Raw genomic sequence first — 21,252 nt, 5'->3', positions numbered from 1 at the left:
AACAGGAATACTCTTGCTATTAGCCCTGTATTGTACTCTCTCCCAGAGGGTCCAGCTGTTCTGCAGTCTAATGCTAATTTTACCTACTTGGAAGTGGGTTCCTGAGTATAAAAAAGGGTAAAGGTGTCCCCGCACTTGTAGTGCGAGTCGTTTCCGACTCTTAGGGTGACGTCTTGCGACGTTTACTAGGCAGACTATATATGGGGTGGGATTGTCAGTTCCTTCCCTGGCCTTTCTTTACCCCCCAGCATATGCTGGGTACTCATTTTACCAACCACGGATGGATGGAAGGCTGAGTGGACCTCGACCCCTTTTACCGGAGATTTGACTTCCTCCTTCCGTTGGAATCGAACTCCGGCCGTGAGCAGAGGTTTCGGCTGCGTTACCGCCACTTACCACTCTGCGTGTTTAGTAGCACTGTATCTGAAATAGTTATATACTGCCTATTGTAAAAATTCAGTGGCTTCCATTCATAAAACATCAAAGCAGTTATGAATGGTGAGAGGTGGCCTCCATGTGCCTCCAGCTTGTTTGGGGCCAATTTGTTTTCATACTAGCTCATAGGGTGAAAAATGAGCTAGTGTGGTGGTGTGCCTATCATTTTTGGCCTTCCCTATCATATGAATATTTTAAAAAAATAGTAGGAAGGCCTCAATTTCTTCTGTAAGGATTAGTTTGACGTTCCCCTACTTGGTGCTCTCCAAATGTTTTGAGCAACAACTCTCATCAGCCCCAGCCCATGTGTAGTCCAAAACCATCTGGAAGGGAACCCAGTTGCGGAAGACGGCTGCTATTTCCTTGCTCACTTTCCATTGGTCATTTTCCTGGAGTCAGGTTGCCTAGCATTGTTTTGTTACACAAAATAAAACTGCTGACAGGAGGAAAGGGCTGGCTGACCTTGGGCTGCAAGGGATGGGTCAAACCTGCTTTTCAGAGATTAAATGGGAAGATAAAATGAGAGGTCTCGTGTACATGGCCTATGCCTGTTGCATTTTTTTCTCTCTAGAAGCCCAACTGCCAAGTGCAAGCAGGTGTAAAAGTCAGGCTGTGGACACACACGTCTTCTCACCCCCCCCTTAAAAAAAAAGGGAATTGTAAGTGTGTGAGGGGTAAACTACAGTTGCCGGCATTCTTTGGAGGAAGCTATGTGCTTTAAACGTATGGTGGATACGTAGCTGTAGTGTTAGAATGAAAAGAACAGCCGCTCTCCAAACAATTTCTAAGCCAAGGAATTTGTTTCAGCAGCCCGTTTTAGCTGGAAAGTGGGCTGCTATTAAACAACTGCGAGACAGAAACCCCTGCCGATCTACTGCAAATCACTTCTAAAATATGCCATTAGATCTACCCCGCCCCACCTCCGGCTTTATAAACTCGCCAGAACATTCCCCCGCTAGAGCGCAGCGGCCCATCCCTGCTATAACAAACTTTCAAGGTCTCCACGTGCTCTTTCCGGGCAGCAGGCACCTCCCAGCTTCAGCCGGAAGAGAGGGGGAGCGCGCGCGTGCGTACTCTTCCCTCGCCGACGGGCGAAGGAACGGATTAGCTAACGCGCAGAGTCCCTTCTTCCGCCAGGAGGGAGGGAGTGGGACTTGCGTATGCGTCAGGTGACGAGAGTAATAGGAAGAGACCGTCTAGCCTTCCCACTCGCTGGTGCGGCCTTCCTCCCCTGCCCAGCCCCTTTGCCTGACAGACTGAGAGGGAACGTGCATGGCGGTGGCTGCTTGTGCCGTCCTGAGAGGGCTACTCCCGAGGCGTGAGTGGGGAGGGAGGCGGCTCCCCTTCCCTTCCACGTCTCCTCCACACGCACCCCTTGACTGTCTCCTGTTTACCCCTAATTCACAGCTGCCCCCTTCCTTTTTGGGGGGAGGGAGCTTCTCCTCACGTCTTTTATCTCTGACCTCTTAGCTGGCAGATCCCTTGGGGGGGGGGATTTCCCCTCAACCCTTTTTCTCCCGTTTTGCTTTCCTTCAACAGCCCTTGGGGTGGGGGTCCCTGTCCCCCTCCCCCTCTGCATCTTCTATGTTGCCTGATTCCTTTTGGGGGGGTCTTTCCCTCCACTCCTTCTCTCCTGCCTTCCTCCAGCTCTCCCCTCCTTGGGGATAGGGGAGGTGGTCTTCCCTTTCTTTCTTTCTTTTCTTTCTTTCTTTCTTTCCCTTTCTCCTGCCTTACCCTCCCCCGCTCAGCTGTCTGGTCCAAGGGAGCAAAGGTTTCTCCGCAGTAAATATTTGTGCTGTTTTAAATGGCTTCCTGAGCGCTGGAAAAGTTGTGATGACTTGAACACCCTTGATTACAGCCCTTGCCAACCTAGTACTCTCCAGACATTTTGAATGACAACTCCCGTCAGCCCCAACCAACTGGCTGGGACAGATGAGAGCTGTTACTTAAAACGTCTGGAGAGCACCAGATTGGCCAAGGCTGCTTTATTACATGAGGTAGCTGTGCTGGGGGAGGGGTGAAGATGATGAGCATTTATTGCCCACCCTTCATCCAGTGGTTCCAGAGCAAGTTGCAACCACCTTAAAATTACAGTATTAAAAACAATCAGAATCCCAAAATAGGGTAATTCCTAAAAATATACTTCTCAGGTGTCAGAGGCCAGGGCAAAGAATTTCATCTTCAGCATTCACCTAAAGCTGTACAGTGAGGTTGCCAGACACATCTCAGTGGGGAAGGAGTGCTGCAACTCGGGCTGCCATAGAGAATGGCCTCTCCACCACCCCCAGCTTCCTAGGGTGTTGGAACTACCAAAAGGGTCCCTTCTGCTGATCTCAACACCCAAGACAGTCTGTAGGGAAGATTTAAATAGATTAGTATTCATGTTATTAATACTAATACTAAATGGATTGATATTATTAGGCTTAAGACTACCTAGGAACCTAGGCTGGTTTTGCTAAATATCTTTTGGAGAGGGCCTTGAATAATTTGTTTATAAAGTGGTGTTTTCCCCTTAAAAGCTTCACAGACTGACTAGTCATCTGCTTCTATGAATGCACTCTGGTACATCAGTGTATGGCAGCCTTCAACTTGCGCCCTTCAGATATTTTGGACTATAGCTTCTCTGATTCTAACTGAGGCTGATGGGAGTTGTAGTCCAAAGGCTGGTGAAGGCCATGATCCTATGCATGCTTAATTTGTTAAAGAAGTCCTGTTGAACAGAATGAGATTTCAGAGTAAATGTGGATGGGACTGAGCTGCATAACAGCAATCCTAATAACAATCCCAATAGTGTTTGTATAGCGCTTTCAAATGTTCAGAGTGTTTTGCATGCATTATCTAGTTGCAGTCCTTACAACAATCCTGTATGGTAAGTCAGTATTATTATCCCACATACTGCTGACTTACGCCGACCCTATGAATCAGTGACCTCCAAGAGCATCTGTCGTGAACCACCCTGTTCAGATCTTGTAAGTTCTGTGGCTTCCTTTATGGAATCAATCCATCTCTTGTTTGGCCTTCCTCTTCTTCTACTCCCTTCTGTTTTTCCCAGCCTTTGCCTTAGGCCACCTTGTGAGGCCATGGCAGAGGAGAAATATGTACCCAGGACTTCTGATTTCCAGCTCAGCCTCTGCTACTCCACGTCTTGGAACTTACTCTACATACTTTTACTGGGAAGGCTGTAGTTCAGTGGTAGAGTATCTCCTTTGCACACAGAAGGTCCCCGGTTCAGTCCCTGGCATGCCCAGATAGGACTGGAAGAGAACCGTGCTTGAAACCTTGGAGAGCTTGGGCTAGGTGTAGACAGCGCTGAGCTAGGCCCAGTAGCCTGACTTGGTATAAGGCAGCTTCCTATGTATGGGATGAAGCAACAGTGAGAGAACAGACTTTTCAAGTTTCTTGCTATGTGATTAGCTAAAGCAGAGCCTGTTTGCACCAGCTGATGCCCTTATACCATTTTCTTTTTAAAAAAAATCTCTCTCTTTACAGCTACCTCATGAGAACAGTCTTATCCAGAGTACCTAGATATCATCCTGATGAGCCTTTATTGCATCGTCAGACATTATCCTTTTTTGTTGCATGTAATTTATGGATTGTTACTCTGTTGCCAAATTGGCATAGCCTCTTATTTCAGATTTGTTCTTTATAGTGCTTTTTTCGAAAAGAATAATTTCAAGAAATAATTTGGTTTCTTGGAAGTGAAGGAAGTGAAGTTTCCCATGCTCCTGGCGTCTCCAGGTAGCCCTGGGAAAGACTCCTCCCTGAAGCCCAGGAAAGCTGCTGCCAGTCAGTGCTGGCAATACAGGGCAAGGTGGCTCAGTGGTTCAACTAGTGATAACGCAGTGCCCTGTGTTCTTTCCTAAGTCCAGCATGATGAAAGGAAAGAGCCAGAAACGTGTGTGTGTGTGAACATATATGTGTGAACATGTGTGTGTGTGTTTGTATGTGTGTGGAGCAGTTCTGAGACCAGGTACATCCCCCTCCCTTTTTTTTGTTTTTCCACTTTACTCAGCTGAGGGAACTCAAAGCAGGCTCTAGACTTTGCCCCATGATTGGGCAGTGCCCAGGCTACTAGTCACCGTAGGAACTTCACTTTTCAAGATTTCTGGTTGTTAGGTGGTGCTGGTGCTGCTGGTGCTGCTGCTGCATGGGGTGACAAGCCTGCCAGAAGTGCCTTGTGAGCCATCCCAGATGTCTTCCAGTTGGGGAAGGGAGTGGCAGGTATTGGGTGAGAGAAGGCTTCTAGTCCCCCCGCCCCGAGATTCATATAGGAAACTGCCTTCAGCCAAGTCAGACCTCTGCTCTGCTTAGTTCAGTATTCCCTACACTGACTAGCAGCAGCTTTCTGAGATTTTCGTTGTTCCCAGCGCTGCCTGCTGGGGGATTTAACCTGCAACCTTCTGCATGCAAAGCACGTTATCTGTCACCGGATCCTTGTCCCTTCCCCCTCAAGAACTTGTCCATGTCATTTGAGTCCATTCTGAGTCGGGGAGGGGCTTTCCCGTTAACAGTGCATTTCTGCTCCCAGATCTGTTTGTCCGTACTGCCCCCGGCCTCAGTGTAAGGCAAATGTCGTCGCAGCAGTCAGAGAAGCCCGACTCCTTGGACACCTATGAAACCCTGAAGCTGGAGAGGGTGCGAGAGAAGGTGTTGCATGTGGAGCTCAACCGGCCAGAGAAAAGGAATGCTATGAATGCAGCCTTCTGGAGGTAACAGGGATTTTCCGCTGTCCCTGAATCTGCAGCGTTTTTTGCTATGAGGGGATCTACTTTGGAGGTTGCTTTTCAGTTTGTCCTGATGTGAGGAGTGGCAGGGATGCAAATAGGGATGTGTCGCTGGGCTGCTAATGCAGAAAGATTGTAGGAGGGGCATCTGTTTTCACTATGCAATAATATGAGTGTTTCGTAGATAAGAAGCCAGGTACCAGGTTCTTAAGAGGTTTAGCGAAGGCAGAAGGCTATGCACAGGGAGACCACTGCAGATTCTCATTGGCCCTGTGCCTACAGCCTAATGCAGTAAAGCTCATTCAGCCATTGAGTAAGACAATCGGAAGCAGGTGGCTTTGGACAGTTTCCACCAGCAGTTTTGTTGTGCTACAACTTTGGAGCAGTCTAAGCAACAAGAACTTGGATTTTGCAGTAGCAAAAACTTTTCAGTTTCACAATCCTGCTGAGCTCCTGCCTGTTCTTGTGACTGGTTCTGTAGGCTCGGGAGCTCAGAAACAAATAATTTGGGCACTGGATGGAAGAGCATCAGAATTGCTTTGCTGGATCAGATGAAAAGGCCATCTCCTCAGCACTCTGTCTCCCGTAAAGGAAGCACCCAAGCGATGCATGCTGGTGATGGCCACCACTGGAAGTTGGTCCCTTCACAACATTGGAAGATACACTAAAGAAAAAAGCACAGAGTAAACTCTGGGGGGGGTATTATTGATGGATGCTTAAGCTGCCTCAGTACACGGCCAGCCGAGCAATGTGTCGTTCTACTCCCTTCCCTAAATCCTCCCTGAAATAGAAGCCTACTACACTGTCATATATGAAGTCGCCTTCATGAGGGTCTATGTAAGACTGCTTAGAAGATTTGTTAGGTGAGACATGCATAAACGTGTCTCAAGTCAAGTGGCTTCCTCCCATTCTCCCAGGTGTCTGTTCTCAAGTGAGCAGCAGGTGCTCCCAACCCACCTGCCTCTTTGTTCTCTCTCTCTCTCCCCCCCCCCTTGCCATAGGGAGATGGTAGAATGCTTCAACAAGGTTGCTCAAGATTCGGAATGTCATGCAGTGGTGATCTCTGGTGCTGGGAAAATGTTCACTTCAGGTAGGTGAGGAGAAACACTGAGGACTAGAAGGATGCTGCTTTTGCTCTAGGATGGGAAATCACTGTGTTATTGTAGTGGCTGGATCCTGCAAAAAGAAGCTTCATTGAATGCAGGGCACAGCACCTTTTCCAGCCTGAGGGCTGCCTTCCCTTCTAGGTAGCCTTCCGAGGACCACATGCCAGTGGTAGGTGGGGCCAAGAGGGAAAAATGGGTGGAGAAGCGAGTGTAATTGTTACCTTTGTACAGTAGGGCAATTTCTGCACACTCTTACCCTCACCTCTCTCCATGCTCCATCCTGAGAAGCAAAAGGTATTATCAGAGTTCAGGGACACATTCCAGCCTGGCACAAACACTTGGGGAGTGAAATACACTCTCTTCTTGCACAGAGTGTATTGGGGCATACGCATGAAAGTTGTGGGTTTTTTTAAAAACATTGCTGGCTCTCATGGTTATAGGGAGCATTACAACTATATGAACAGAGTCTGTTTGAAATCTCAGAACTGGACTACATGCAAAGCTTCAACTTTTCTGAACATCACACAGTACAGAATGTGGAATTCTTGGGCGCAAAATGTAGGGTGCCTCCAGGCTGTCAAATGTTTTTAGAAGAGATTCAAGTGCATGCTGTAACTTTAGCTTTGTGCATTTAAAGTACATTAAAGGAATCGGTCATCCTAGCGTAACAAATCCACTTTATATATATATATATATATATATATATATGTATATATATAAAACAAACTTTTTGTTATTGGGAAAGTGACAGAGAAACGTGTTGAAAAGTGTGGATGAACAAGTGATTAACTTGCAGACATTGAAACACCCTACTGGGAGGAAAGGCAGTATATATATAAAATAAAATAAATAAATAAGTTGCCATATAACCATGCCGTAAACAAATCAGAACCAGTGCTCAATAAAGACTGGACATAGTCTAACCTCCATGTAAGCTTTGTGCAAGCGAATCAGGATGAATACTGAATAAATGGGTCATCTGGAGATTCCTTGGAACAAAACAGCGATATAGAATCAGGCTTGCTGTTGTGTTGGTTTGGAGTCACGTGGGCAGTCCTCATTCTCCCATGCTGTCATTCTGCAGGCATCGACTTGATGGAGATGGGTAGCGTGTTCCTGATGGTGCCAGGTGACGACACAGCCCGGAAGGCTTGGAACATTCACAAGAAGATCCAGGAATATCAAGAAACTTTCACGGTGTTGGAGAAGGTGAGTGGGCTGACTCTGCAGCTGGTACACCCCTGCTGAGAAACAATCTTCATCCATGGCTAATTGTTTCTCTGTCTTGTAGTGCCCAAAGCCCATAATTGCTGCCATCCATGGGGGCTGCATCGGAGGAGGTGAGTCTTGCAACAACCTTTACGTCATAACCTGATGTTCCTCTCCCCATTTTTCCCCCAATGACAAAAGACAAATAATTGGGTGTTAGAACGACTTAAACCGGAACTGTCACTAGAAGCTAAAATGATGAAACTGAGGTTAACATACTTTGGACACATAATGAGAAGACATGATTCACTAGAAAAGACACTAACGCTGGGAAAAACAGAAGGGAGCAGAAAAAGAGGAAGGCCAAACAAGAGATGGATTGATTCCATAAAGGAAGCCACAGACCTAAACTTACAAGATCTGAACAGGGTGGTTCATGACAGATGCTCTTGGAGGTCGCTGATTCATAGGGTCGCCATAAGTCGCAGTCGACTTGGAGGCACATAACAACAACAAATGTTAGGAGTTGGCAACTGGTTAGCCATTGGCCAAATCAGACACTTCAGCAGCAGCCAAACCTTCGTCCTCCTTCCCCAGCACCTGAAGTGGTTGAGTAGAGGCAAAGGAAAGGCAGGAGGAGATCTCTTTGCTTGCTTGTTTATTCCATTTATATTCTTTTCTGTAAAGGTACCCAGGGGAATTTATAATTTGAATATATGAAAAACACACAAAAATGTTATAAAATATAGCACTGCAGAGTCCTCTCGGGCCATGGATAATCCCTTCAGGAAGTGATGGCACAAGAGCTCTCTGGCATGGGCTTCTTTGCTTCTGCCTTCCACTGGGGCGCCCAGGTCTTAAGTTGCCCCAAGGAAGGTTGGGGCAGGACTGCTTAAGATGAGAGCACGAAACTGAAAAAGAAGGGATCTTTTATCCCCTTACACACCCTCATATCTTGCGAGAGGGGTCACTGAGGGGGCACAGGAATACTGTGGGGATTTCTCGCACAAATGTCCCAACTCCCAACCAGTATGTGTGTGGATGTTTATTATTATTAGTTTTTTGATTTGTATGCCACTTTTCCGCACAAATCCTCCCAAAGTGGCTCACGACACAAGAGAATAAAATGCATATCAATATAACATTACAGTAACGGTCCGATGTCCGTTCAAACAGAATATAACAATCCAAATAAAGAATTAATTTTGATAAAATAAATGTTACAACATTTAAAATAAATTATAAAATGAGCTGTCAGAACTTATGAACCAGAGTCAGACATGAAAACTGTTTCCAGTACAGTGAAATATCAACAAAAATGTAAGCAATAGCCAGTTCTTCAAAAATGCTGGACACAGCAAGCAGATTTATTCAAGCCTGAAGCAAAATGTTCTCTCCCTTGGTGTAAAGGCTGGTGTTATCAGGCAGGAAGGGAGGATTCTAGGAGAGCAAAGGTGTGCAGGCAGAGTTGGGCGAACAGCTCACATGCCCAGCCGAGCAGTTCCAGCTGCTGCTCCCCATCTGCACCAAGCTGGCTCTTAAGCCCTTTTGTTGTTATGTGCCTCCAAGTCAACTACGACTTATGGCGACCTTATGAGTCAGCGACCTCCCAGGTAATCATTCCCAAGAGAACTGTCAGTCCAAGCAGCGGGGTACATGCATCTCCCTCTCCTTATTGGTCTATTGCTGCTGCTGCTGTTAATCCCCCTTCACCAGAAGGTCCCAGGGCAGGTCACAACAATATTAACTACAATATTAAAAAACAGTTTAAAACAAGTTACAGTCACAACTAGAGAGGGTCCTAAAAATTCTATATCTCAAGTGTCAAAGGCTAGGGAGAAGGACATCTTCAGCATACAATAGCTATATAATGAAGATGCCAGTGTAGCTCTGTGGGGAGGGAGTTGCACAACATAGGGTCTGCACAGAGAACGCCCTCTCCCTGACCACCACGATCCAAAACCTCCAATGGCAGTGAAACTACCTCTGCCGGTCTCAACACATGAGAGGGTCTATAGGGAAGGAAGCCATTTTTCAGATATTTGGGGCCTAAGTCGTTTGGGGTTTTAAATGTTAGCACGAGCTCCTTTAAATACCCACATCTGTAACTTTGCAACATTGAATTACCTTTCGACCAGTGTAGGCAGTCCAAAAGGCGATGCCTTAGAGAAGTATGAAATGGCAGATCACTTTGGAGTGGCCAATTTTTGGGGGTTAGTTTCTTTTTAACTCTTAAGCTATCCAACTGCAGAGGGCAGTGTTGTAAAGCTTTTTAAAAAACAATTCTATAAAGCATTAGATCCCCACACATCAGCCACCTAACCAGCCCTCCTTTGTTAAAGGCCCCAGGGTATATGCTTTTGTAAGCCCCAGGATATAATCTGAAGGCAACTGAGGCTGTCACATTACTGAACCTAAACAGGTTGGCATCTGGTTGGCAGGGCCTGAGTGGGCGACTTGTTCCATGATGGAAGAAAAGCAGGCCTTAGATACAATAATAAATAAAACAACACTACAAAAAATGGAAATTTGGCGGTACAGTCACTACAATCAACAACAGGTACACAGGGCACAAACTAAATGTAACAATCTTATTTTGCGTAATGTAGGTCAATTAAAACAGTCAATTAATTGCATGCATTTTAGTTGACTGATCAGTTAATTAATTGGTTGACAGTGTAGTCCTATACATGTTTACACAAAAGTCCCATTGAGATCATTGGGGCCTTCTAGAGCTAAGGCTGCAATCCTGTGCCCTTGTATCCTAAGTATAGGCCCCACTGAATTTGGTGGGCCATACAGCTGAGTAGACATGTATAGAATTGCACAGTCAACTCACGTATGAGTAAAAACAGTAGTACATAGTATACTTTTTCTTTAAGATCAGGGGTGAGGAACCTTTTTCAGCCGGAGGACTGTGTTCCCTAGTGGGCAATCTCATTAGCGTGGCCAGAGCCCTAAGTGAGAGGAGCAACAGGTGGGAGTGCCCTGAGGGCTAGATAGAGTGTCCTGGAGAGCCACACTCAGCCTGGAGGATCTCCCATTCCTGTTTTAGATGATGCATATGTACATGATGGCAGCCATCCTCTTAGAAGAGGCATTCTTCTGAGACCATTACAGACAAAGCTGTTCTCTTGATATCTTGTGGGGAAGCCTTGCTGGTTGTCCCATGACCTGCAGGTTGTCATTTGGCTACAATGTGGTGGCAGGGCCTTCTCAGTGGTGGTGCCCATGCTTTGGAATTCCCTTCCCCAGGTAACCCAAAAGGCAGAGATGGAAATAAGTTTTAAATGCCTATTAAAAACATATAACTCAGGCTTTCCTGGACTCTCACCCCTACATTTTTAATTCTCCTTTTTTTGTGTGCACTGTTCAGTTTTACTTGCATAGTTTCCCTCATTTTTTTTAAGTATTACTGTTGTACTCTCATGGTGAAACGTTCTAATGCTTATGATTTGTGTTTTGTATATTTTATGTAAACCATTTAGAGATCCGGCCATTCCAAGTGATATTTAAACTATGGGTGGTAATCAACACCAGTCCTACTCAGAAGAGACCCGTTGAAGTTAATAGACATGACTAACTTTGGTTCATTAATTTCAGTGGGTCACCTCTGTATAGGACTTAGTTGAGTACAACCCTATGTAAATAAATTATATGGCCCTACATATGGAAGTGTAGTACATGTACATCTGCCACGTGTCCTCATGTTGCAACATAAACAGCACCGTTTGGGGTGGTTTTGTTCCTTTTCTAGGTATGAATCTCATCTCAGCTTGTGATATCCGCTACTGTACAAAAGACGCCTGGTTCCAGATTAAGGTGTGTTAGGAGAGTAGCAGCCCCTTTCTTCCCCAGGAAGTCATCCTGACTTGGTGGCCCTCTTTCACGCACGCACGCTCGCGCACACACCCACAGACTATTGCAATGCACTCTATGTGGGGCTTTCCTTGTGCTTGATCCAGAAGCTGCGGTTAGTTCAGAATGCTGCAGCTGACGGGAGTGAGACCCTATCAGCGTAAAACATCTCTGATCAGATATCTGCACTGGTTGCCAATATGTTGCCAGGCCAAGTTCAAGGTATTACTGTTGGTTTATAAAGCCCTTAACACGTGGGACCAACTTACTTGCGAAATCGCCTTACCCCATATGTGCCCCCTCGAGTGCTTTGAACCATCACTGTTACAGGTGCCACATAATACTTCTCTGCACTTGTAAGAAATGGTTCTTTTAGTGTGGCAGCACCTATGTTCTGGAACTCCCTGCCTGTTGGCATCAGACAGGTGCCTTTGATTTGTATTTGTATTTTTTTCAGTGCCTGCTTAAAACATTTCTCTTCAGGCAAGCCTGTTCAGACACATAGATGCTGATGTGTTTTAATCTTGATTTCGGTTGAATCGTTTTTTTAAATGTTTCTAGTTACTTTTTAAAAACTGTTTCTATGGATAATGTTCATGTGTCTTGTAAACCGCTTAGAGATTTTTAACAATCAAGTGGTGTATAAATTTTGTTTGGTAAATAAACAAATGCTGCCAACCCCTTCTGCTGCCATGTGCTGAGTAGGCCATTGGTCTTTCTAGCTCAGTACTGTGTACACTGACTGGCAGCGACTCCCCAGGATTTCAGGCGGGAGACGTTCCCAGCCCTACCTGGCGCTACCGGGGGCTTGAACCTGAGACCTTCTGGATGCCAGGCAGGTGCTCTCCCGCCGAGCTATTGTGGCCCCTTTCCCCTATTTCGGCTCGTAGGACTTTGACCTTTTCCTTCCACGTCCTGTGACGTCTGAACGCGTTTCTCTCCCTCCCAGGAAGTGGATGTCGGGTTGGCAGCCGACGTTGGTGTTTTGCAGCGGTTGCCTCATATCATCGGAAACTGGAGGTTGGCGCTTGGCTTTGCTCCTTCTCTTCCTTCTCTTTTAACCCATACGGGAGGAGGACAAGCAGCTTCACTTGAGTTGGGGGAGTGGCTCTGTTGACCCAATCTCTGCCGCAAGAGAGACCATCAGGGCCAAGTAGAACCTGGAGCTCTGTGCCCGGATGGGAAGGCTGTGGGAGCAGCTGAGGTCCCCCGCAGTGGTCGGATGTGGGAAGCCAACTGTGTATGCCTAGAGTGGGGGTGGGGAATCTTTCTCAGCCTGAGCGGTACATTCCCTTCTGGGCCATCCCAGGGACTGGATGCCGGCTGTGGGTGAGGCCAGAGGTAAAACCGGACAGAGCAGCCAATGGGAATGTTACCTTTTGCACAGTAGGCTTCTTTCCACGCACATTCACACACCCCTCTGTGTCCTCCATCAGCATTATCAGAGTTCAAGGACACATTACCAGCCAGAATGCTCAAGGGGGGAGCTCAAAGCTGAGCTGGCTCGGGAGGGGGTGTGGCCTGGGAAGAGCCAGACAGAAAGACCCGGGGGCCACCTGTGGCCTTACAGACCTGGGCCTAGAACGTCGGGACGGGCTTGAAACCTCAAGAGCAGTTAATGCCACAAATAGCAAACAAATTAGCCTGACATGCTGACTCTTGTTCTCCTCTCCCCAGCCTGGTGAACGAGCTGGTCTTCGCTGCCCGGAAACTGATGGCTCCAGAGGCTGAAAGCCACGGCCTAGTCAGGTGTGTGTGTCATTTGATCAATAGCCTGCCTGCTCTGAATTGTGTGGCCTTATAACAGCACTTCCTCCTCAGCCACAACCCTCTTTGAGGCAACTCACACTTTTCATTTTATGGCCGCTGCCGGCTGCGCAAAAGGCAAATTCAGTATCTGGAAATCACTCGTAGGGAAAGCTGTTTAAATTAGAATGGCAAAAGATATTATGCAGAGTAGCTGTCTGGTGCGGCCTCACCTTAACTGCAGTGACCTGGAAGCCCCCTCTAAAAAAACAAAATCGCTGGTACGGAGGCAGAAAAAGGAGCAACTCACATGACCCAGGGGTCGAAGCATTTTCTCAGGCTAAAGCGGAGGTGGGGGGGGGGGAAGGAACCTGAAGCCCCCATTTCCTCTTGGGCTTCCCTCCGAGGGTCGCATCCCAGTAGTGGACAGGGCAACAGCTGTGACTCTTACCCACCCAGGCAAGCAAGAGGTATGACCCCAGTTCAAGGGCACATTTCAGCCAGGTGTGAACAGGACCGGTGAAGGGTCCCTGCTGAGAAGAGTCCCAAAAGCCAAACAGAAAGGCCCAGAGGCTGCATTTGGCCCTTGGGGCTTTTAAACTTATTTATTATTTATTTGTTTGTTTTATTTATTTATTACATTTATATCCCGCCCCATAGCCGAAGCTCTCTGGGTGGTTTACAGCAATTAAAAACAATAAAAACAAATATACAAATTTTAAAACACAAACAATTTAAAAACACAATTAAAAAAAAATTAAATGTGTTTTTAAATTAACACATGCTAAAATGCCTGGGAGACGAGGAAAGTTTTGACCTGGTGCCGGAAAGATAACAGTGTTGGCACCAGGCGCGCCTCATCAGGGAAATGATTCCATAATTTGGGGGCCACCACTGAGAAGGCTCTCTCCCTTGTTGCCATCCTCCGAGCTTCCCTCAGAGAGGGCCTTGGATGTTGAGCGTAGTGTACGGTGGGGTTCATGTCGGGAGAGGTGTTCCATGAAGTATTGTGGTCCTAAGCCATTTAAGGCTTTATAGGTTAAAACCAGCACCTTGAATCGAGCTTGGAAACATACAGGCAGCCAATGCAAGTGAGCCAGAATCAGTTTTATATGGCAAATGCGAAGGAAGACAGTCGAGGTACAGCACTTAGGACCGACAAAAGGAAGTGCTGCTGCGCTCGAGTGTTATTTAATCGGAGTTGCCAGGTGAGGGGTCGCTGCTGTCTCTTAGATAAGGTTAGAAAAGATGGAGACAAGTTCACAGAGGAGGAGAAGCTCTTCAGTAGCTATCGGCCACTGTGGCTCCGTGGAATCTCAGAGGTTGTTGTCTACAAATAGTTTTAGAGTATGTTTAATACATCTTATAAATGCAAATCCCCCCCCCCAAAAAAAAAGATGTCTGTAGATTTGCCCATTTTAGCAAGACAACTTCAAGTGTGTTCTCCCAACCCACCACCCACCCGCTTCGGCATGAGAAACGAAGTGATCCATAATGTCAGAAAGCCCCTTGGCTTAACTCTTACAATCCTGCTCTCTTCTCCAGCCGTGTCTTCCAAGACAAGGAGGCCATGATGCAGAGCGCCTTTGACTTGGCTACCGAGATCGCCAGCAGGAGCCCGGTTGCCGTGCAGGGCAGCAAAGTCAACCTCGTCTACTCCAGGGACCATCCTGTGTCCGATGGCCTGAATTATATGGTCAGTGATGTGGTGGATCCGTGTCCTTGTCACATTAGACTGTCTCGGCTTTGATTCCCGGCATCTCCTGGATATAGGGCGGGGGTAGGCCAAGGGTACGGGCAACCTCAGGCCCAGGGGCTAAATGCAGCCCTGCAGGCACCTCTGTCCTCTTGGGACTCTCCCCAGGCCACACCCCTTGCTGGCCTTACTTCACATGCGACTTTTGGTGCGTTTGCCTGGCTGGAATATGTCTTCAAATGCTGATAGTGCCTCCTGGTTGCCTGGATGGAGAATAGAAAGGGGGGGGGTGTTATGTGCCTTCAAGTCGATCACTACTTATGGCGACCCTATGAATCAGCGACCTCCAATAGCATCTGTCATGGACCACCCTGTTCAGATCTTGTAAGTTCAGGTCTGTGGCTTCCTTTATGGAATCAATCCATCTCTTGTTTGGCCTTCCTCTTTTTCAACTCCCTTCTGTTTTTCCCAGCATTATTGTCTTTTCTAGTGAATCATGCCTTGTTATTATGTGCCCAAAGTAGTAGTAGTGTAGAAACTAGCCTACTGGTACAAAAAGGTTACATTTTGCATTCATTGCTGTGCTCACTTCTGCCTCTGGCCCCACTCACCACTGGCATGTGGTTCTCGGGTTGGAAAAGCCTCCCCACCCCTGAGGCAGACAATACCTGCCTGGAAGGCTTCCATCCACAGCGGTTCCTCACAACTTGCAAATGTGTTTTACCCTTTGTCACTGTTTCATAAGAGGAGCAAAGTGCATGTGCCTTTGCTCCTGCAGAATCCTAGAAACCAAAAGATATGTCATTGCGATCAAATGACTTGTGCAAGATGCGTGCTGGGCTGCTGAATTCTAGGTTCTGATGTGCACATGGGCGGTGCACTGCAATATACCAAATTGGCCTACTTGACTCAGTCAACAAAAGATCCTGCCAATAAAGAAGTGATGGGAAGCTATGAATAGGTGCAAAGTCAGCAGCTGGGCAGTATGTTTAACTGGGACCAACCAAAAAGTGTCGCAAGCTTTGAGTTTTTCAGAACTCTTCATTGGGCAAGATATTACGCAAAGCCGGAGGTGAGGGAGGCAAGAAAAATAAAAGCAAACAAGTACAAAAATTAGGCCGATGTTGTAGACTTAAAACTGTTCTAGGTTGGAGATTGCTGGCTGCTTAAGCCCCTCCCAGGTTACACACCTAGAATTCTGGGATAAAGAAGCAATGGCTGCTCCCCACCTCTGAGAGAGCCAGACTTTAATTAATTACTTGGGAGGGATTAATTCAGCTTGTAACCTCCTCCTTGGGAACTGAGTCTGCTAACTGCAGCATCAACCTGGCTTTTTTTGTTTTTGCCCCCTTTTTCGCTGCTTTGGGTAACGTGCCTGATGAAATTTCTGGAGACCTTCAAACTTTGCCACACTTCTTGTGTTTCTGTAGCCTTTGGCTGCCTGTTGTATTTGGCTGCTGTTGGTGGTTAAGACATTGCTAAGGTGTGGGGAGGGGAACTGGAACCTTGGTCTGACTCAGGTTGGAATAGTTTTAAGAGAGCATTAGCAGCCTCGTACCTGATGTTGCTTGGGAATTCGAAGGAACAAAAAAAATCAGTGCAGTTTTTAAAGGTTCAGTCTGCCATCTTGATTCAAAATGGCTTCCAGGAGTATCGAAACATATATGAAAACCTGCTCCTTGCTCTCAGAAACCATTGTACAAAATTGGATTTATTGTATCCAATGTGCCGCTAAGTAACTTGTTCTGCCAGCCCAAAGATTTATGCTTGTGCGATGGAACTTCCCTCTCTCCTTCCCCTGCACCCCCCAAATCTGTTCCAGGGGTTTCCTCAACCCTCTGGAATATATTTGGGGAGGGGCAGGGGCAGGAGAGGGGGGAGTCCTGTTGTGCACGTGTAAACCGTTGCACTAACGGAATGAACGGATTGGGTGCCACCTGATATCTTAAGAAGTGTCCAGATGCACAGAGAACAAACAACTTTCCAAGGTATAGTAGACCAGGGGTTCCCAAACCTTTTCTCCCCATGGACCATTTGAAAAATTGCTGATGGTCTTGGTGGACCACTTAATGGATTTCCTGCCTGTTGTAAGAATTGTAATGAGCTGTGCTAGATGCTGTGTTATTTTTCATTGCGTTTTTGTTGCTTTTATTTATTTACTTTACTATTAAATTTATATCCTGCCCTTCTTTCCAAAGGAGCCCAGGGCGTCACACATAACAAGACAAGTTAACAGCAATTGATTGCTTACGTGTTGCATTTTATTGTATTCCACAGAATTCAAATTGCGATACAATATTAGAAATAGGAGAAGCAATAAAATGCAATTAAAAATCGAACATGAATGTTCATTGAGAAGGATGTGCATATCCCAGCTTCAACCACAAATCCACAGACACACCGCAGACCACCTAAACGAAGCTTGTGGACTGCTGGTGCTCTGTGGACCACAGTGTGGGGACCCCTGGTGTAGATCGCTGTGGCTACGCCCTCCCTGATAGCAGCGGTCACCTTGCCTTTCCCCTCCCTGCCCCTGTTCTGATTCCACCTTGTTCTGCCCTGCAGGCTGCCTGGAACATGAGCATGCTGCAGACAGAGGACATCATCAAGTCCGCCCAAGCCATCATGGAGAAGAAGACTCCCAAACAGATTGCGTACTCCAAGCTGTAGCTGCCTGCCTTGCACAGGGAGGCAGCAAAGCAGACGGGTCGGCCTGCTGCTGCGCCTGTGGGTTAGACTGAGCTCCAGGCCCCCATAAGAGAAGGGGGCACAAGTGCCTTTAAGGACACGTTCCATCTGCATTGGGGAGAGGGACGTGACACTTAACTATTTAGGAGGGCGGGGCGGGGGTAGAGACCTGTCTTCTTGGAAAAATCTGCTTTCCCAAAAAAAAAGAAAGGTGAATGGTAGAACAGAAATAAAGGTTTAAAACATAATCAGCACTCTAGGAAAAGGAGGTTATTTCAACAGAGATTAAATGCTGCTTCAGTGGTGCTCTAGTCTAGTCTAGTCTAGTAGGTATGTTGGTTCTTCTCTTGATTGAGATTTATTTCCTTGCTTATACTTATATACCGCTCTTCCAAAATGGTTCAGTGCTGTTTACAAAAAAAAAAAAAGTGTTTGTAAACAAACTAAACAAATAAAACCATAAAAGGTAAACGAACCCCAAATTGCCCTCCTCTTTACTGCAGCTGCAACCCTGTCATTGCTTACCTTGGAGTAATATAAATTTATTTATTTTATTTATTTTATTTTATTTATATACCGCCCTAAGCCCGAAGGCTCTCTGGGCGGTGTACATAAAAGATAAAACAAGCACAGTGTATAAGTACAATAAATACAATAAATCAAGAACCAAAAACAAACAAACAATAAAAGAACCAAACAACGTCCAAAATACAAAATAATAGTGAAATACTCTTAAAATACACTTTAAAATGCCTGGGAGTATAAAAAGGTTTTCACCTGGCGCCGAAAAGATAGTAGCGTCAGCGCCAGGCGCACCTCATCGGAAAGACTGTTCCACAGTTCGGGGGCCACCACTGAAAAGGCCCTAGTTCTAGTCACCACCCTCCAAACTTCTCGATGGGATGGCACTCGGAGGAGGGCCTTAGATGTTGAGCGCAGTGTACGGGTAGGTTCATATTGGGAGAGGCGTTCCACCAGGTATTGCGGTCCCATGCCGTGTAGGGCTTTATAGGTCAAAACCAGCACTTTGAATCTAGCCCGGAAACAAACAGGAAGCCAGTGCAGACAGGCCAGAACAGGTGTTATATGAGCGGACCTGGTCCGCGTCAGCAATCTGGCCGCTGCATTCTGGACTAGCTGTAGTTTCCGAACAGTCTTCAAGGGCAGCCCAACGTAGAGCGCATTGCAGTAGTCCAATCTAGAAGTTACCAGAGCATGAACAACTGAGGCGAGGTCGTCACTGTCCAGATAGGGACGTAGCTGGGCTACCAATCGAAGATGGTAAAAAGCATTCCGTGCCACCGAGGCCACCTGGGCCTCAAGAGACAAGGAAGGATCAAAAAGAACTCCCAAGCTACGAACCTGTTCCTTCAAGGGGAGTGTAACCCCATCAAGAACAGGATGAGCATCCACCATCTGGGCAGTGAAGGCACTCACCAACAGCGTCTCAGTCTTGTCTGGATTGAGCTTCAGTCTGTTAGCTCCCATCCAGTCCATTATCGTGGCCAGGCAACGGTTTAGCACGTTAACAGCCTCACCTGAAGAAGATGAAAGGGAGAAATAGAGCTGCGTGTCATCAGCGTACTGATGACAACGCAGCCCAAAACTCCTGATGACCGCACCCAGCGGCTTCATGTAGATGTTAAAAAACATGGGGGACAGTACCGATCCCTGCGGGACTCCACAATGGAGGGTCCAGGGTATCGAGCAATGTTCCCCAAGCACTACCTTCTGGTGGCGACCCACCAAGTAGGAGCGGAGCCACTGCCAAGCAGTACCCCCATCTCCCAACTCCGTGAGTCTTCCCAGAAGGATACCATGGTCGATGGTATCAAAAGCAGCTGAGAGATCAAGGAGAATCAACAGAGTCACACTCCCCCTGTCCCTCTCCCGACAAAGGTCATCATACAGGGCGACCAAGGCTGTTTCAGTGCCAAAACCGGGCCTAAAACCGGATTGAAATGGATCAAGATAATCAGTGTCATCCAAGAGCCCCTGGAGCTGGCCGGCAACCACCCGTTCCAGCACCTTGCCCAAGAGCGGAACATTCGCCACAGGTCTATAGTTATTCAGGTTATCTGGGTCCAAAGAGGGTTTCTTCAGGAGCGGTCTCACTACTGCCTCTTTTAGGCAGTCAGGGACCACTCCCTCTCTCAAAGAGGCGTTTATTATCTCCTTGGCCCAGCCGGCGGTTCCGGTCCTGCCAGCTTTCACCAGCCAAGAGGGGCAAGGGTCCAGCACAGATGTGGTCGCCCGCACCAGTCCAAGGACCTTGTCAACATCCTCAAGCTGCACAGACTGAAACTCATCCAATAAATAAGGACAAGACCGTGTTCTGGATGCTTCATTAGATCCCACTGCCATAATATTGGAGTCGTAAGTCCCGGCGAATGCATGCGATCTTATCCTGGAAGTGTCCAGCGAACTCTTCACAGCGGGCTACAGATGAATCTATAGTATCCCGAGGGCCAGAATGTAAAAGCCCTCGTACAATTTTAAAGAGCTCCGCTGGGCGGGAGAGAGATGCCTTAATTGTGGCAGCAAAATATCTCTTTTTTGCTGCCCTCACCGCTACTATATACCGCTTAGAACAGGCACTTACCAAGGCATAATTGCATTCGTCGGGAGTTCGCCTCCATCTGCACTCAAGCCTCCTCCTCTCTTGCTTCATCGCTCTCAGCACCAAGGTATACCATGGAGCTGTATGAGCTCTGCAAGGGAGAGGGCGCATGGGAGCGATCGTGTCAACCGCCCGGGTCATCTCCGTATTCCACAATTCAACCAGGGCTTCGACAAGAGCGCCAGTCTTCTCAGTCGGAAAATCCCCCAGAGCCCTTTGGAAACCCTCAGGATCCATTAGTCTCCGGGGGCGGACCAATTTAATAGGTCCCCCACCCTTGCAGAGGGAAACTGAACACTCTGATACTTTCTTCTGAGTGAAACAGCGTAAGGTCAGGCTGGTGCTGGCCCCTCTCCAAGATTGCAGAGAGTGGTATCTGGTAATCAGAGGCCAGGTTGAAATTTGGATGCAGAATAACATACATCAGTATTCTGCCCCAGGCTGACTGTCTGATTGTTTTAAATCAATGCAGTTTGAAGATGCAGACATCCATGTTGCATCACAGAATAGTAGAGTTGGAAGGGGCCTATAAGGCCATCAAGTCCAACCCTCTGCTCAATGCAGGAATCCAAATTCAGCTGCCTCTTGAATGCCTCCAGTGTCAGAGAGCTCATTACTTCTCTAGGTCATTGGTTCCATTGTTGTATGGCTCTAACAGTTAGGAAGTTTTTCCTGATGTCCAGTGGAAATCTGGCTTCCTGCAACTTGAGCCCATTATTTCCTGTCCTGCACTCTGGGATGATCGAGAAGAGAACCCGGCCCTCCTCTATGTGACAACCTTTCATGTACTTGAAGAGTGCCATCATATCTCCCCTCAGTCTTCTCTTCTCCAGGCTAAACATACCCAGTTCTTTCATTCTCTCCTCTTCATTTCTTCTTCTTTTCATGGGGAAGGAGCCAGGAGGTACACATGTTTTGGAAGGCCCGTAATGTCAAATCCTTTCTTTGCCCCTCTTAGTCTGATCCTGTATTGGCATCCATAAGAACTAGAAATATTATTTATTTATTTTAGCGAGAGCATGTTCAAATCCTCAGGATGTGAATCGTGTTCACCAGGTGTTAAATTTCGTCCATCTCTGGGGCCCTTATGTAGATTATCCTTGTGGAAATGCAGCCCTTGACAGGCCAGTCCACAATTCTTTGCTGCCCACCTTTTCTTGGTAGCTGAGA

The 21,252-nt window shown here is 47.0% G+C and overlaps 1 protein-coding gene across 2 annotated transcripts; it reads left to right on the top strand.

Moving 5' to 3' along the window:
- The first annotated feature begins 1,632 nt into the window (after positions 1–1,632).
- Positions 1,633–17,937, top strand: ECH1 (enoyl-CoA hydratase 1). Of its 2 annotated transcripts, none has more exons than XM_061597205.1 (10): positions 1,633–1,753; positions 4,964–5,144; positions 6,161–6,249; positions 7,350–7,474; positions 7,557–7,605; positions 11,232–11,296; positions 12,282–12,352; positions 13,010–13,081; positions 14,624–14,774; positions 17,340–17,937. In XM_061597205.1, exons 1-10 carry the CDS (start codon positions 1,708–1,710, stop codon positions 17,442–17,444), a joined length of 954 nt encoding a protein of 317 aa, XP_061453189.1. In that variant the 5' UTR covers positions 1,633–1,707; the 3' UTR covers positions 17,445–17,937. The 2 variants fall into 2 exon arrangements, with proteins under 2 accessions (XP_061453189.1, XP_061453190.1); XM_061597206.1 differs by lacking the exon at positions 1,633–1,753 and adding an exon at positions 4,161–4,656.
- The last annotated feature ends 3,315 nt before the right edge of the window (positions 17,938–21,252 follow it).

Source organism: Rhineura floridana, chromosome 15, assembly GCF_030035675.1.
Source record: "Rhineura floridana isolate rRhiFlo1 chromosome 15, rRhiFlo1.hap2, whole genome shotgun sequence".
NCBI classification, from domain to species: Eukaryota; Metazoa; Chordata; class Lepidosauria; order Squamata; family Rhineuridae; genus Rhineura; species Rhineura floridana.
This window is presented reverse-complemented; position numbering and strand designations above follow the sequence as displayed.